Genomic DNA, 15,951 nt, shown 5'->3' on the forward strand with positions numbered 1-15,951 from the left:
TGTGGCGCAAGGCGGTCGGGGGCGGGCGTGCTGACACCGGGGCCGCCAGTAAAAACGCTGGCGGGCCGGGCGGCGGGCTCCGGAGACCCGGCGTGTGCGCTGCTTGCTGTGAGAGCGGCCACGGGACGGCCCTCGGCCCCTCCCTCGGCCAGCAGCGGCCTGTCGTGGGGGCCTTGGGGCGGAGCCGGCCCGGCGCAGAGGCGTGGCTGCAGCCGACGGGGCGGGGTGGCTGCGTGCTCCGCTCCGTCCGCCTGAGAGCTTTCCTCGAACGGGAGCCACCGGCGGCGGCTTAAGAGGGGGCCTCGGCGGGCCAGGTGTCGGACGGGCCAGGGGTCCTCCGACCAGCGCGGGCGGCCCGCTCACGGGGTGGAGCGCGCTTCCCCGGGGACGTCCGGCAAGATCGCCGGTGGACTCAGGCGCGCAGGCGGGCGGGCGGCCGCTGCGCGTCCCGAGTCGGCCAAGTGCTGCGCGTATGGCACCGCGGGGCCCGCCGGCCCGTCCGGGTCCGCGATAGCTCCCGGACGTGCTTGACCTGATCCAGCTCGGAGAGATAGTCAGCCCCCCCCCCCCCTCCCTCCCTGCAAGCTGGTGGCTGCCACCTGCGCCCCCCCCCCCCCTCCATCATCGCTTTCGGCGGATTACGAGCTCGAAGAACCGAGTCTGCACGGCATGCGTGCTAGCCGCGGCCTGAGATGGCCCTAGAAGATGGCCCCAGCCCGGCCGCCCCTTTCTTGCCGCGTGCGACGCGCGCTTAGAAGGCATCGCGAAACGCGACCGGCCGCCCGCGTGGACCGAAGCCGTGTCGCGGCGCTCGACCGCCGCCGTAGAAGGTCACCGTGTGGTGACGTGGTCAGCCAAAAACGCGGCGTCCCATTGTGCAACGCCACAGCTGGCCGGCCGCGCTGTCTCGGCGTCCATGCCGGATCTTGATGTCTTGTCTCGCGCAGCACTACGCAGTATCTGCATCTGGCGTCTCCGCTGCGTGCGCGCTCCCAGTTTGGACTGACGATTCGATCACGGCACGCGGCCGCCGAGCGCGGCGGCTCTGAAAGGGGAGGTCGCCTCCGCGACGGCCGCCGGCCGGCGCCGTGCGGTCCGGCTCAGGTCGCCGTGCTTTGATGTCAGTAAAAAGCGGGCGGGCGCGGCGGCACGGGCGCCGCGCCGGCCGGTGACCCTCGCGTGCGCCACGTCCGCACGTGGACGGCGGCAGGTCCTCCGACCGGTCTGGCCGTGGTCTGGCGCTGGAACGCGCAGGTGCTGATATATGCCGAGTTCGATGCTGTTTGTTTTCGGGTGTGTTGACCGTCATTAAGAGCGAGATATTAGCTTTTTTGCATGCTAAATCAGTCGCCCATATTTAGTAACTTCGGCATCGCATCTGCGACTGTCGGCGTAATGACCAGCGTTTAACCCGCAGTCCTCCAAGTGTATGGCCTCTACGTCTACTTGTTGACTTCCGAAATTGACTAAAATACTTAGTCCGTCAAGCCACGCGGCCGCCGCATCATCAGCATGCGTTGCGAACCGCCACCAGTTGTTTGTTTCCGGGCGGGTTCACGTCTGCGTGAGGAGCGGTGCCAGTACTGCGGACAATGCGGAACTCCAGCATAATCCCTTCCGTTGACGGTTTTACGACGCATATGACTGATATGGATATGTGACTGATGTGGTCAACCAGTCGTCCGCGCCGCTGGTCCGCGGCGAGACGTGGACGCTGCAAAGCGCAGCCAGCACGGCGGCTCGGATATCTCGAGGGAATGGCGCTGCCGGCTGTGCGTGTGCGCCTGGGGAAGGCGGCACGCGCGCATACGTACAGCGCCGATCCTTGTGACTGGTGTCCCGCGGGTGACCTCAGCCTGACCTCTGTCGCCCGCCGCCGGCAGATCGTGATGCTGCAGGACGAGAAGTCGATGCTGCGGGCCGAGAACCAGAAGCTGCAGGAGCGGCTGCGGCTGCAGCAGGAGCTGCCGGACCGACGCATCGACCGGCGGCGAGGGCCCCGAGCAGCGGCAGCGCTACAAGCAGCTGCGCGAGAAGCTGGCCGCCGCCGATGAGGAGATCTACAAGGTACGACCCGGGCGGCCCGAGGCGGCGCGGTGTGGTGCCGTCTGTGGGCAGGGCACCGACACGCCGGGCTCGTTTTATGCGAGGAGCCCGGACTGACGGACTGACTGCTACCGTAAGCTGACTCAACCAGACCCGATCCCGCCTCAAAGGGGATGCTCCACATTTGAAGACATCGAAGCAAGCGTCAGACGTGATGCAATAAGCTCACTTGTAACTGTTGGTGGAGTTTTGAGTGGAACAGGCTGCCCTAGACTCCATGGTTTCGTTGTTAAGTAAATATGCGCCTCAATACGTCATTGTTTGGTTACGCCATCGTAGCTTGCACAACACGGATTGAGAGCCAGCTGACGGCCGTTATCTAGAAATCGTGTCGTGAACGCCAGGTGTGAACAACCCAATAAACACATTTTTTGGCCTTGATCGCCGCGCGGCCATTGGAATGGCAGGATTTGAATGACGTCATTGTGGCGTCATGAGCGCAAGGGAGACCTGGAAATAGTCACATCAAAATTGTGTGCACATATCCGCGGGCGCATGACTCAGAAATTAGAAGGGTTGAGGTTTTAAGAGGGGCTGTGAACTGTACCGAATAATCTTCAAAATGGCTGTGTCGGTCCAAAACCCCGTACAAATGTGGAGCACTTCCTTCAGTCCTGCTTGCCTGACGCCGCCCGACTTGACGCATGTGGACGGGCTCTGGTGGACTGATTCCGATGGACTGGTCCCGGCCGCTCCGCTGGCCCGGTCCTGAAGCGGACTCCGCCCCAGCCTGACATGGCCGGGCGTGGCCGGGCTCTGGTGGACTGATTCCGATGGACTGGTCCCGGCCGCTCCGCCGGCCCGGCCCGCGAGCCGACTCCGCCCCAGCCTGACCTGGCCGGGCGCGGCCGGGCTGGTCACCGGCCGGTCCGGGTCGTTCGCGGGCCATCTGTCCTGCCGAGGGCCCGCTTGACCCGGCACGTGGCTCCGGACTGCCTCGTCGAGGAATCAGAGCTGTCAGGCTGCAGCAGCGAGATCTCCTAGACGCAAACGTTGCAGGCTTTGTGTCGCCTTGACAGGGAAATCCCGATAAATGGGGCGCCGTAGCAGCGCTGCCGGCTGTCACGTACGGGGACTCACGTCTGCATTTCGTCCGCTCTCCGGAGCCCGTTCGCCCGGTTTGGTCGGGCGGGGCGTGCTGTGCCTATCGGGCGGAGTTGGCATCTGATTGCAGTCCGTCAGTCAGGCTTCTCGATCAAGTCTCCAATGCGCCCCGTCCGTCCTCGGTGCTCGAACTGTGGACTTTCATCGGGAGACCCGTGTTTAAACCTAGCGTGCTGCGAGAACATTTCACCACCCAGAGCGCCGCGAACATTTCACGCGGCACCACGCCAACCACCAGAACGCTTGCCCGCGCCAATAACCGATCCAAAGGCTGTCCCCCCCCCCCGCGATGGCGTACTCTGCCGGGGGTGGCGCGGCCGCTGCCGACAGTCGACGCGATGTGTGACGTCACTGGGGTGACACCGGTGGGGCGACTGACGGGTGTCACTTGGGTGACGCCGCGTGTCCCCGCCCGGCAGCTGGAGGCCACGCGGGAGGAGCTGCGCAGCAGGTGCGACGTGGTGGAGAAGGACCTGCGGGAGACGCAGACCAAGAACGAGGAGCTCCAGCGCATGGCGGACGAGACGCGCCGACTCCGGGTCAGTGGGCGGGCCGTCCGTCCCGCGGGCGGGGCTTCACGCCGCCCCTCCTCGCCCGCTTTTGGGGCGAGTGAACGTAGCCGGTGATGTCTCCGCTGTCGCCCGCTGGTGGCTGCTCGTTGTGCTTCGTGATGAGATGCATCTGGCCGTCGTGTACGTTTGTCATGTTTGTGTCAGATAAAATCAGGCGCGTTGTCTCCGGCATGATTGCGCCCACGGTATGTCGATATGTAATCGCATCCTTCAATCTGCCGTCGGGCTTTCCTGTCCCCGACTTTTTGCACCGATGCGGTTGCGGGCTACCTAAATTGCATGATAGTGACAGTGTAATGCCGCGCGCCGAGCGGAGCGTCTGGGCCGCTGGCTCCGACTCTGGGCTTCCCTGCTAACCACGGGCGTGCCGCCGGCAGGATGAGCTGGAGATCCTGCGCGACCTGGCGTCCAAGGTGCCGCAGTACGAGGCCAAGCTGGACACCTACCAGAAGCGGCTGCAGGAGATGGGCGACCTGCGTCGGCAGATCAAGCTGCTCGAGGAGAAGAACACCGACTACATGCAGCAGAACATGGAGCTGGAGGAGGTTCGTAGCCTCCGAATGAGTCTGTCTGGTGAACTCGGACCGGTGCGCTGCGCCGCTTATGGTCCGTCATCTCGAGCGTGCCACTGCGTAATGCTAGGGCCTCTTCCTTGCAACTGAGCTTCGGTAATCGCGTCGCTGAGCAATCACCACGTCAGCTCCCCGTAATCCAGTCTAAGAACGCCGTATACCGTATGCAATTATCACCAGCGCGAGAGCGTTTCCTAGAAAGAGCTGCGTGATGTGGCGTGCGCCTTGTCCGGCGTTGGCGTTACCAGCCGCGCCCGGCCCGGTCCGCCTGACCCGCCGTGCCTGGCGCGCTCCGCAGGAGCTGAAGAAGTCGGGCAGCTACCGACCGCAGCTGGACCTCTACAAGAAACAAGTGGGCGAGCTGCACGACCAGCTGGCCGAGGAGACCAAGAAGCGCGACAAGGCCGAGTTCGACCTGCGCAAGCTGGCCGAGAAGATGGCCGCCCTGCAGAGCGAGAAGGAGGTCGGTCTCCTCGCGGGGACGCAGAGGGCCGGGACGGGGGTGGTGGGCCGCCCTGGCCGGCACCGGAGCGCTGGGCCACGTCTTGTGGTGGGGCGAAGGCGTGAGCTCTGTGGCGGGTGCGATGTGCGCCGGCTGGTCAAGGGAGAGCCGATAGCTCTGTGGCGGGTGCGATGTGCGCCGGCTGGTCAGGGGAGAGCCGATAGCTCTGTGGCGGGTGCGATGTGCGCCGGCTGGTCAGGGGAGAGCCGATAGCTCTGTGGCGGGTGCGATGTGCGCCGGCTGGTCAGGGGAGAGCCGATAGCTCTGTGGCGGGTGCGATGTGCGCCGGCTGGTCAGGGAGAGCCGATAGCTCTGTGGCGGGTGCGATGTGCGCCGGCTGGTCAGGGGAGAGCCGATAGCTCTGTGGCGGGTGCGATGTGCGCCGGCTGGTCAGGGGAGAGCCGATAGCTCTGTGGCGGGTGCGATGTGCGCCGGCTGGTCAGGGGAGAGCCGATAGCTCTGTGGCGGGTGCGATGTGCGCCGGCTGGTCAGGGGAGAGCCGATAGCTCTGTGGCGGGTGCGATGTGCGCCGGCTGGTCAGGGGAGAGCCGATAGCTCTGTGGCGGGTGCGATGTGCGCCGGCTGGTCAGGGGAGAGCCGATAGCTCTGTGGCGGGTGCGATGTGCGCCGGCTGGTCAGGGGAGAGCCGATAGCTCTGTGGCGGGTGCGATGTGCGCCGGCTGGTCAGGGGAGAGCCGATAGCTCTGTGGCGGGTGCGATGTGCGCCGGCTGGTCAGGGGAGAGCCGATAGCTCTGTGGCGGGTGCGATGTGCGCCGGCTGGTCAGGGGAGAGCCGATAGCTCTGTGGCGGGTGCGATGTGCGCCGGCTGGTCAGGGGAGAGCCGATAGCTCTGTGGCGGGTGCGATGTGCGCCGGCTGGTCAGTGGAGAGCCGATAGCTCTGTGGCGGGTGCGATGTGCGCCGGCTGGTCAAGGGGAGAGCCGATAGCTCTGTGGCGGGTGCGATGTGCGCCGGCTGGTCAGGGGAGAGCCGATAGCTCTGTGGCGGGTGCGATGTGCGCCGGCTGGTCAGGGGAGAGCCGATAGCTGGTCCCGACCCGGCGCCGGCTGGTCGCCGGCGCCGGGAGAGCCGGCTGGTTATCCTGTCGATATGCGCGCCGACTGTTCGGAGCGGACGGCCTGCTTGAACTGTTAGTGCCGACGCGATACTGTTGTCGGTAGTCCGACACCGGCCGTCGTGCCCCGAACTCCCAACCATCGCCACGGCCAGCGCGTCAGCATTTGGGCGCGCTCCCCCGGGCCATCCGGGCCGCGCCTGCCCGCGCTCGCGGCCCGTCGGGTCGGCCGGCGCCCGCCGTGTTTTGTCGGCTGCTTCGGTATGCGACGCGGCCGGCTCGGCGGCGGCGGGTGACGATGACCCTATTCGCGTGCGGCCGACCGCGCCGATCGCGCCGCCGCCGCTGCACGCGGGGCGCTCCGGCCCGGTGCGTGGCCGCCCTATCGCCCCTCCATCAGGCTCCCAGCCTTTCATCCTGCAGCGGACGTCGCCCCAGGACGCGCGGAGCTTGAATGAGTGCGCGCGGCCGCCGGAGACGCGCGGCGATCTCGCACGGCCGGGTGCCCTGCGTCGGCCGCCATCCTCGGTCGCGCGCGCGCCCGGGCGGCCGGCCGGCTGCGCCCTGCCATTTATCGCCACGTTACGACCCGGCCGCAGCGAAGCCGAGTTAATGTCGCGGATGCGCTTTGAGGAGACGGCCGCTGCCGGGCGTAGATCATGAGAGGGGAGGGCCGGTGGCGGGCCGCCTCACGATCCAGCTTCCGGCACGGGGAGGGGCAGCGGTGGTGGGTGGTCGTGCGCATGAGAGGCGCGTGAGGTCGGCGGCCGCACTGACCCGTGAGGACTGTAGAGCCGGGAAGTCGCGTACGCCAGCCGCTTGAATTCGGCTGGGTCTCGCCATCGCTCAGAGAGAAAAGAGCGAGACATTCACTGGGAGATGGTGTGACTCCGGCAGCGTGCGATGCTGTGCGCTGTGGCGACGGCCGTGCCAGGCCGCTCTGCCACGGCGGGACGAGTGGCCGCGCTGTGCCGGCGGTGGCGTGCTGCTGTTGTGTCGGCCTCGGTCGTGTGCGGTCTGTGCCGCCCCCCCTGACCTGCCGCCGCCTCCGCCCCCCGGCAGCGGCTGACGGAGGAGCGCGACAAGCTGCGCGAGGTCAACGACGAGCTGAAGCTGGCGCAGCTGCAGCTGAGCGCGCGCCGTCGCCGCTGGGCGCCCGGCTGGCCGACCGGCTCGCCCTCCGACGTGGGCGCGTTGGAGCATATCCCCACCGACGTCAAGTGAGTATGGCGGCGCTGGCCGCAGCTGGCTCCGGCGGCGCTCTGTGCCGGCCGGAAACCTCGACGGCTGTGTCCCGGACTCGGACTTACCTGACCGCTGCAGGGCCGGAATAAGGCGCCTGTCGTTGCAGGGAAGCATGTGTCGAAGTGATGCCCTCGGGTGACATCTCGGGAGTGGGGTGGAGGGAGGGGGGGGGGGGGGGGCAGCACATTGATGCAGGGGATATGTGCTGTTCTCCACGGGCTGATATGGCTTAACCTGGGCGACGTCCCGTGGACTGCAGTAGGTGTTTACCCTGGGGTGGGTTTGAGTGTGAGTGTGGGTGGTAGTGTTCGAGTGAGACGCAGCACCCCCGGCTGATGCGTCCGTGCTCCTCCTGGCTCGATGTGATCGGACGGAGGCGGCGCCACGTCGAGTTCACGTGAGTGTGTCCTGGCCTCCACGGACTCGGAGGGCGGAGTGTCCTCCCCGAGACCGGTCGAGCCCGACTCGTTAGGGTACATTGGCTCTGACGGGGCGGCGGCAGCCGTCAACCGCTGGAGCTGGCATTTGTCCCGGCCGCTCGACGCGGAAGCATGTTATCGATCTATACAGAGCCCGGAACGTGGGCGGTATTGTCTCCGTTCGCACCATGTCTTTTCCCCATGAGCTAATGTCCCCGTTGTCCGGGCCGCGATTTTAAACGGCCGTGCTTTTGGGCAAGATTGTCATCGAAGCCGCCCTTTTTGCGGGCTGTCCTTGACGAGCGGAGACTTGCCGCCGTCCGAGCGCTCGCTGATAACAGGCTCGCGATCGTTGGCGCGTTACAGTACATGTCCGCCGCATCCAGCCGTGGCGTGTGAATCACTGGAGACGGACTCTGATTTGCCGGGGGTCCTCAAGCGGCAGGGGGAGCGAGTGTCCTTTGTCATGCGGATCGAGCCATCCGGCGTGTAGCAAGCGGTCTAGCCGCCGTCGGTGCGTACGCAGAAACGGCTGACTTGCCATCAGAGTTCTTCTCAGGGTGGGTGACGTGCGCGCGGCCGCGGACGCGTCGTGCCCTTGCTTGTATGTGCGTGTGCATGCGTGTGGGCGACGTGCATGTCGGTTGGCTTTCGAAATCACTGCTAAGTGCAGTGTTTTGCGCTCGCTCCAGGGTCCAGTCGCCTCATTCGTGTGTTTGTCCCGCCCGCCTGGTTGATGCTCCCTTGTGCACGCGCTTGTTGGCTTGTTTTTTGTCGCGATCATTGGCTGGCTGCCTGGTTTTGAGCCAGCTCTTCAAGTTTGATGTGATTCAAGCGGTGTGTTTTTGTGTCAGTTCGAAGTTATTCATCCATGAGCTTCGCATTGTTTGTTGTTGTCCGACGATACTGCTCATTGGCGGGCCCGATTCAGTCCTTGAGCCGGTCCAGTGAGCGAGTGTGTAAATGCGACGACTGTACTTACTTCCAGCGTACCACGCATCCCCGCGGTAACTATTACGTGTGACGCCTCTGCCTCCCGTGAGCCGTGTGAGCCTCTGGTGGTCGTGTGGGGGTGACGGATCAGCCCTTGTCTGAGGCAAGTGTGTTAGCGTGAGTACCATCCCCGTCCGTGTCGCGGCAGTGTTGAGATGAGCCCGTGAGTGAGCCTGTTCCTCCCTGTGCCTACCTTGAGAGCCGCTCGGCTCTCTCCGCGCGAGGCCTGGCATCGCCCTGCCGCGTCGAGCTCCCTGCAGCGGCGCCGCCGCCTCTCCCCGCCCGCAGGGAGAAGCTGCTCCGGCTGCAGCACGAGAACCGGCAGCTGCGCGCCCGCGTGGACGGCGGTCGCCAGGACCAGGAGGAGGCGTACCGCGCGCTGCTGGACGACCTGCGCGCGCGCGAGACCTCGCTGAGGCTGAGAAACAGGTGGGCGGTCCGACACTCAGCTGCTGGCGCGCTGCGGCCCGACCCGGCGGCGGAGCGGGCGGGAGGGCAAACCCAGTGCGCGTCCGGCGCCGCCCGTCGCTCGCGGCGGCCGGCGGCGCACGCGGCACGCGCGGGCGCGGCCGCCCCCTCCACCCGGCCGCCGGGCCGCCGCCGTCGTCGGCGCCTCTCACTGACCAGTCACCATCCGACACATTCACGAGATTAAGCTGTGCACGTCGCCGGAGCCGATCGAGCTGCGCCGGCCGAGCCCGACCGACACGCGGCGTGCGGCTGAGGCCCGAACGCGCTGCTGCGCGAGTACGTGGACCAGCTGGTGTCGGCGGCGGGCACGCCGCAGCGCCACTCGCCGGTTGTGACGTGCGGCCCCGGCTGCACGCACGGCCGGCCGCAGCGCTCGCCGTCAGCAAGCGTACACCGAGGAGTACATCCGCCGGCTTCAAGTACATGGCCACGTCAACCGCGAGCTGCTGCCGGCCGCCGCCCCCCCAGCCGCGCCGGCCGCCTGCCGCTGCTGCTGCCGCCGCCGGCCGACGACGCGGCCAGCGTTGGCCTCGTCGCGCGACGACGCGAGCGTGGCGTCCGTCGCGCGGCCCGCAGCGCTTCACGCGACAGGCAAGCGTCAAGTACAAGCAGGAGCGGTGGCCGGGCGCGCAGCGCCAACGCCAACTGAAGGTGCCCGCGCGCAAGGAGGACTCGCTCGGACTCGGGCTGCGGCTGCTCGTCACGGCGCACGACGCTGGACGCGGCGCGCCTGATGGACATCGAGTGTGGCTCGGGCACCACCACGATAACGGGCGTGACGGAGCGCAGCGACAAGTACCTGGAGCGACGCATGTCGTTTATTCGGCTGCTACGGACGGCCTGTACGCCCGCCGCCGGCCTCGACCGCCCGGCGGCCAGCGACTCGTCCGGCTCGCTGCTGGATGAGCCGCTGTACGTCACCACCGCCGAGCAAGGACTCGGGCCGTCGGCAGCCGCGCACGCCGTCGCTGGCGTCCGCCGAGGAGTTCCACCCGGAGGTGTTTCGGGCGTTCTCGCCGGCGGCGCGGCTGGCGCCGCTGGCCGAGCGCTCGCCGCCGCGCGACGCCCGCGCCCGACGGAGAAGGAGAGGACGAGCTGGACGAGGCGCAGCCGGCCATGGCGCGTGGCGCTTCGCAGCAGCTTCCGCCGGCCCGCGGCGCTCGCGCTCGCGCTCCAAGTCGAAGAAAACGGCGCAGCAAGCTGATGGACACGGTGACCCTGGTGGGCGCCACCTTCGCCATGTTGCCGCTCCGTGAGCTCGCCGCCGCGCTAGCTCACGCGACGCCACACGCGCGGAGGACGCAGACGTACGTGCCCTGCCGGCTGGCCAGGCCCCGGCCTGGCCGCCCGGCAGCCGGCGAGGGTTGACCGCGGCGGGGAGCTGCCACCGGAGCTCACCTCGTCGGACCCGGCCCCTCGCGCCGCGTCGGCTCGCGTCTGCTTGTCTTTCACGGATGTCTGCCGCGCCGGGTTTGACGCCGGCACGCCGGACGGCGGCACGCGTGCTGAGGTTTTGTTTGCGTTGCTTGCGTTAGGCAGTCGGCGGCGAACGTCGCACGTCTTGGTAGCCAGCGGGAGGAGGGCGCGCGGTGCTTGGCTGCTTGGTGGCGCTGTCTGGTCCCAATATTGTCGGATGGGAGGGCATTTTGTCGTTTTCTTGTTTGGTCTGTAGTTTTACGTTTGATTAGATCTTGGTAGCATGCGCCTTTGCTTTAAATGCAACTTGTGTTTTGTGTTTTGCAACTTTAAGGTGCTAGATGAACGACATTTAAGTAGCTAGTTCACCTTTGCGATTGGTTGCACCTGAATGATATGATCTTGCTTCGAATCTCTCATTTATTATTCACTGCCTTAGTACATTGTAGTGTGCGTGAGCGACTGTGAGCTTTATGTCATAAAGACACGGAAGGTTGTTGTGTCTGGGCATGCTGTGGCTTCTACTTCTGTCCCACACTCTTCTTTCACACGAAAGCGGACAACCCGCTACATGATGAGGTCGGTGGGGTCAAATCACGACGCCTTTCTTGAGCACTGTCTCCGTTATCGAGCGTTCAGAAGTAGACCCCGGCAGCGCGGCGGGTGCGAGAGCGTGTGCACGACCCCTCTGTGGTCCGCTCGGCCCGAGCCGCACCAACCCACCGAGCCGGGTGATATCCACGAAGAGTCTCTTCTGACACGAGTGCGGTTGGTGGACATGGGACCTCGGCTGCGGTCGCCCGTGGCGGGGTCACCGCGGGCTCGCGTGTGCCGGTACTGGCCGGCCTCGAAGCTGTAGGCGGACCACGGAGGGGCCGTCCGGCTCCGCACCCGCCCGGCCGCCCTGCCCAGCGCAGCACGCCCGGACAGGACAGCGCTCCGCGCCACCGACTGCCGCCGCCGCCGTCTCCGGAGAGAGCGAGAGAATATACGCACCTGCCAGCCGGCCGTGTGTTTCTGCTCGCCACCGGCCGACCCGGCCCCGAGAGCATGGTCAGCCCGCCGGGGCTTGCTTGCGGCGCGGCGCTCGCTTTCAGATGTGTCCACAGTAGCGCGGCGATGGACGGGGACGCCACCTGGCCCGACCCGACCTGACCTGACCTGACCCGACCGGACGCGACGACACGACGCGGCGACGCAGGACGGCGCGCGGCCACTAACCGGGCGGGGCAGCGAATTAAACCGGCGTTTCTCGACCTTCCGCTGTCTGAGACGCGCTGCAGGTAAACGGTGGTGGGTTGGATGGCGGCGGCTCTTCTCTGTCCTCTTGTGTCGCTCCTTGTCTCTCCTGTTGCTCGCTACTCACGCACCCCTGCAGCTCACCTCGGAGCGTGCGACACTCGGCTCTTCCTTGTGCACCATGTAAGTACCTTTTCGGCTGTTCGGTTGAGACGCCCGCCGCCCGGTCCAGGAGCGCCCCTCCTCTGTCTCTCTCCTCTCCTCCCGGCGAGAGCTCTCGGTGGGGGACGGGGGGCGGGGCGGGACGGGACTCTGTCCGTGTCGCCGTCTGTCTGTTCCCGGCGGCGCGCCCGCGCGTCACGTGGTCTGCGGCCCGCCCGGCCATGGCGCCCGGCCAGGGCGGGTCCCCGGTCACGTGGGGCGTGCGCACGCCGACGTGCCGGCCACCGTCGCTCGGCGCCGAGCGTCGACGGCCGGGGCTCCGGCTCGTCTGTGCTGCGGCTTCGGGGGTCGGCTGGGCTGTCGCCTCGCCCCGTCGCCGCCGGCTCCACCCGGCGAGCGGCGGGACGGTGCGCGCCGCCGACCGCCGCGCCACATGTATCCCGCGGCCACCACGCGTATCTCAGCTTCGCTTTCTCGCCGCCGGTCGGCACCACAGGCGGCTGAACCAGCGCATCCTGGAGCTGCAGTCGCACCTGGAGGAGGGCGGCGGCTCGGAGCGCGCGGCCCCCTCCACCAGCCGCCTGTACTCGCTCGAGCAGGAGCTGCAGAACAAGACGATGCAGATCGGCGAGATGGAGATCCGGCTGGCCGAGCAGGGTGAGTGGGTCCGCCAGGTCCTACCAAGCGGCCGACCTGACTTGTTCGAATTGTCGCCTGTGTCGGCAGCCCGCTCCGGCGGCTCCCCGCGCTGCATCGCGTTGGTGCATGCTCTGTTGGCTCATGAGTACCCTTGTGTGTCCAGTACTGTCTCTGGTATGAACTGGAGTGTCGATAGGAGTGCGAGCGCAGCTAGTACGGACGCCAGTTGACTGGTCTCACCTCAATCCCTGTCCGCTACATCTCGGCGGGCTGCTGCCTGTGTCTGTCTCGCCCCCTCGCCGCCGCACCGGAGTCGGCCCGCGCTGACGCCGGCCCGCGCCGCCGGCAGCGGCTCGCACGCAGGAGCAGCAGGAGCAGCTGTCCCGCCGCGACGCCGAGATGGCCGCCATGGAGGAGCGCTACAAGAAGTACCTGGAGAAGGCCAAGTCGGTGATCCGCTCGCTCGACCCGAAGACGGCCGGCTCGGCCAGCTCCCCTGACGTGTCCGTACTGCGTCATCAGGTCAGCGGTGTGCTGCGGCTCGCCGCCGGCGGGGCAGCAGCCGGCGTCGGTCGGCTCGGCGGCCCTCTGGAGGGGTCTGGGGCGACGGGCGGGCACGGGATGCGTCCCATGTTGCTACGCTGCACTCCCATTTGAAGTGTGGGTGGTGTTCACAATGGGTCGTTTACTTGGTACTGTAAGACGAAAGTTTATCATGTTGGGTAAGCTGTTAATACTGTTGGATTGTGTTTGATGTGTCGCGGCGCCGTCGCAGCTGGCCGAGAAGGACCGCCTGCTGGAGGTGATGGAAAAGGAGAGCGAGAAGGCGAAGTCGATCCGCGAGGCCGAGGAGCGGCTCATCACCACCGCCTTCTACAACTTCGTGAGTTCGTCGCGAACTAGCCCGAAGCCTGCACTGAACCCAGTGATCTAAACCGCACAGCACGGTTGGGAACGAAGTTGTCTCCATTCGACCCTCAGCGGTTGACGTCACGCGGGAAGGAGCGCGGCCGCGTTGGCAGGGTTTGATGCGCCATCCAGCGGAGCCAGGTTTTGTGACACGTGAACGTGTGCCCAGGGCTCGCAGATCCACCGCCAGGCGGTGGAGCAGCGTCTCTCGAACATCAGCGGCGGCCAGTCGTCCTTTCTGGCCCGGCAGCGGCAGGCCAACACGCGCCGTCTCCACGGCAACAGGTAACCGGCCCGACATCTGGTGGCGGTCTGTGCAAGCTGAACTTCACACTGTAGCTGCCCGCTACGGTCCGGCGGCGGACACGGCTCCAGAGACAAGACATTGGTGCTGGCCGCCCGACGATCCGCGTACAGTGGCGGCACGAGGCTGCGGTGGTGGGTCAGTGGGTCCCCGTTATCGTTTCGTTGCACGCTTCTGAGTTTTTCGATGGCTACAATTGTAGCTACACTAACACTTCTGCGGGAGGGGGGGGGGGGCGAAGGCGTCGTATCTGTGTGACGAACTTGACACGCTTCCGGGCATGTGCTCCTCCGCAGCCTGCTTTTCACGGTGGACACCAGCGAGCTGTAGCAGCCTGCATGCCACCCGCGCTGTAGAACTCCGGATACCACCTGCGCTGTAGAACTCCGGCTAACCCAGCGGTCGCTGACCGGCCACCCTTACAGCTGCATGCCTTGCACGCCGGCCTGCATGGTGACGCGTCGCGCCATCGCCATCCCAACCCCGCATGACTGCAACACCTGAGCAGCGAGCGCTGATAGCCGGGTGCTGTCATGACTCCCAGCGGCCGCGGTAGGGTTTGCGCCGTTGGACCGCCAGCAGGCGTCGTTCGATATCTGGCATCGTGAGCAGCGTGACGTAGGGCCGCGCTCCGCCTGCCGCCTGTCGCCTGCGCCTGTGCCTGTCTGGCCGCGCTGGGCCCGGAAGGCGCCGCCTCACCGCCGCCTGTTGCCTTTGCAGCGAGTTTTACGACTACTAGCGCCACCTATCGGGCTCGCCGGCTATTGCCCGCGCGCCCGCGAGCTTCGTCGAACTCCCGGCCTCCGACCTTCCGCTGACCTTGAGCCTCCCACGCCGAAAAAGCGGCCGTGTTTTAATCGGTTTTAGTTTTACGGTCCCATGTCGGGCCACCGGGCGTTTGTTGCCGTCTTTAACACCGTTGGTTAGGTTTTAATTCCAGTCCGAGGCGCGTTCGTTTTGTCCTCGGGCGTGCTCGTTGTTGGAGGCCGCCTGCGGACCGTCCCTTTCAGGCGGACCTTTGGGGGCCTCGAACAGTGCCTTGCCGGCCTGGTTCGCCTGGGCGTGTGGTCACCCAGAAGGAACGATGGACTGATGCGTGGTGACGAAATGGCCGTGTTGCTTTCTGGATGATCACCATTTGGTATTGCACTTGCGCGTCTTATCTGGTCGGTGCTGGTCTGAACACGTGGATTGCCCTGCTGTTTAGGAGTGGAAATGATTCAGGTCGTGTAACAGACGACTCATGCACCATACGTGATCGTGCTGTCGGGTGCGTGCATGCCAGGTGATTTTATCGCACGCGTTGTATGTGGATCGCATTATCGCAGCTTTACCGCGGCGGATCCGGGAGTTACCTTGTATGTGATTCGCTACCGCTCGGCTCGCCACCTAATCATGAACGCTGTTTGAGAATATATTTTCAATTGCATGCCGGACATATCATTCCTTAACTACCTGAAACGGGAGGTATCGTCAATAAACTGCGTTGTGAAGGGGCTGTATTTGATGTGAACGATGCAGGGAAGTAAGTATACCATATTTGTACAGATGTGTGTTGTGTACGTTAGTTCCCCTGTCGCATACCACGGGCACTGAGTGCTGTCCCCACTAGACACCGTTGTAACAGTCCGGCTCTCATGTTTTGGCGGCCGTAATAGCCAGTGGGCGGACGTGCGCGCCGTCTCTAGTGGGCGTATGGGTATCGTAAGTAAAGGACGTTGTATGGGACGGCGGGTGCCAGGTGCCGTGCTTAGCGGCTCTTCGACATGTTGGGTTGGTTGATGAAAGGCGACTGTAAATGGTTGTAGCATTAATGGGCGGTGCGACGCATTGCGCATGCGGGTCAAGCGCATTAGACGGACAAAATGGTCTTGACCAGACGGCGCAGCGGCGTATTCATTTCCGAATTCAGCGCATAGTTCCAATCCCGATGAAAATGGTTTCAAGATCAGACAACCCGCTGGTTTAGAACCGTGTTTTTCTCTATCTCAAGCAGTTTGACCTCCAGCTGTCACGAGAACGAGGTCGCGCGAGGGCAGCGCCACATGAAAGCTATGTGTGTGGGAAAGCCTCCAGATGAAAGCCAGGCGTGCGTTCCAGCGTAGGGTGGCAAAAATACCTTTCAGGGGCACGCTTCGAGTTCAGATTGGGGTGAAATCCCATTCTCGTTGTATGGAGGTTACGCCTCTAAATATGGCGTCATTTTTTATAGAAATTTATTCT

The 15,951-nt window shown here is 65.4% G+C and overlaps 1 protein-coding gene across 1 annotated transcript; it reads left to right on the top strand.

The window, feature by feature from the left end:
* The first annotated feature begins 2,020 nt into the window (after positions 1–2,020).
* LOC119114505 (protein Hook homolog 3) lies at positions 2,021–15,222 on the top strand. Its single transcript, XM_037238614.1, has 14 exons — positions 2,021–2,067; positions 3,630–3,749; positions 4,160–4,327; positions 4,653–4,817; positions 6,994–7,063; positions 8,122–8,155; positions 8,877–9,017; positions 9,729–9,868; positions 10,144–10,311; positions 12,333–12,533; positions 12,865–13,037; positions 13,291–13,398; positions 13,594–13,709; positions 14,025–15,222. The coding sequence occupies exons 2-14, from the start codon at positions 3,723–3,725 to the stop codon at positions 14,056–14,058; spliced, it is 1,545 nt and encodes a 514-aa protein (XP_037094509.1). The 5' UTR covers positions 2,021–2,067; positions 3,630–3,722; the 3' UTR covers positions 14,059–15,222.
* The last annotated feature ends 729 nt before the right edge of the window (positions 15,223–15,951 follow it).

The sequence above is a fragment of the Pollicipes pollicipes genome, unplaced genomic scaffold (assembly GCF_011947565.3).
Source record: "Pollicipes pollicipes isolate AB1234 unplaced genomic scaffold, Ppol_2.1 Scaffold_856;HRSCAF=982_pilon_pilon_pilon, whole genome shotgun sequence".
NCBI classification, from domain to species: Eukaryota; Metazoa; Arthropoda; class Thecostraca; order Pollicipedomorpha; family Pollicipedidae; genus Pollicipes; species Pollicipes pollicipes.

Excerpts from the sequence above, each read along its gene's own strand:
- LOC119114505 (XM_037238614.1), top strand. The coding sequence starts at position 3,723 with ATGGCGGACGAGACGCGCCGACTCCGG. Across the intron at positions 9,018-9,728 it reads TCGCTGAGGCTGAGAAACAG|GACTCGCTCGGACTCGGGCT; the intron begins GTGGGCGGTCCG and ends GCGCGCAAGGAG. Across the intron at positions 12,534-12,864 it reads GATCCGGCTGGCCGAGCAGG|CGGCTCGCACGCAGGAGCAG; the intron begins GTGAGTGGGTCC and ends CGCCGCCGGCAG.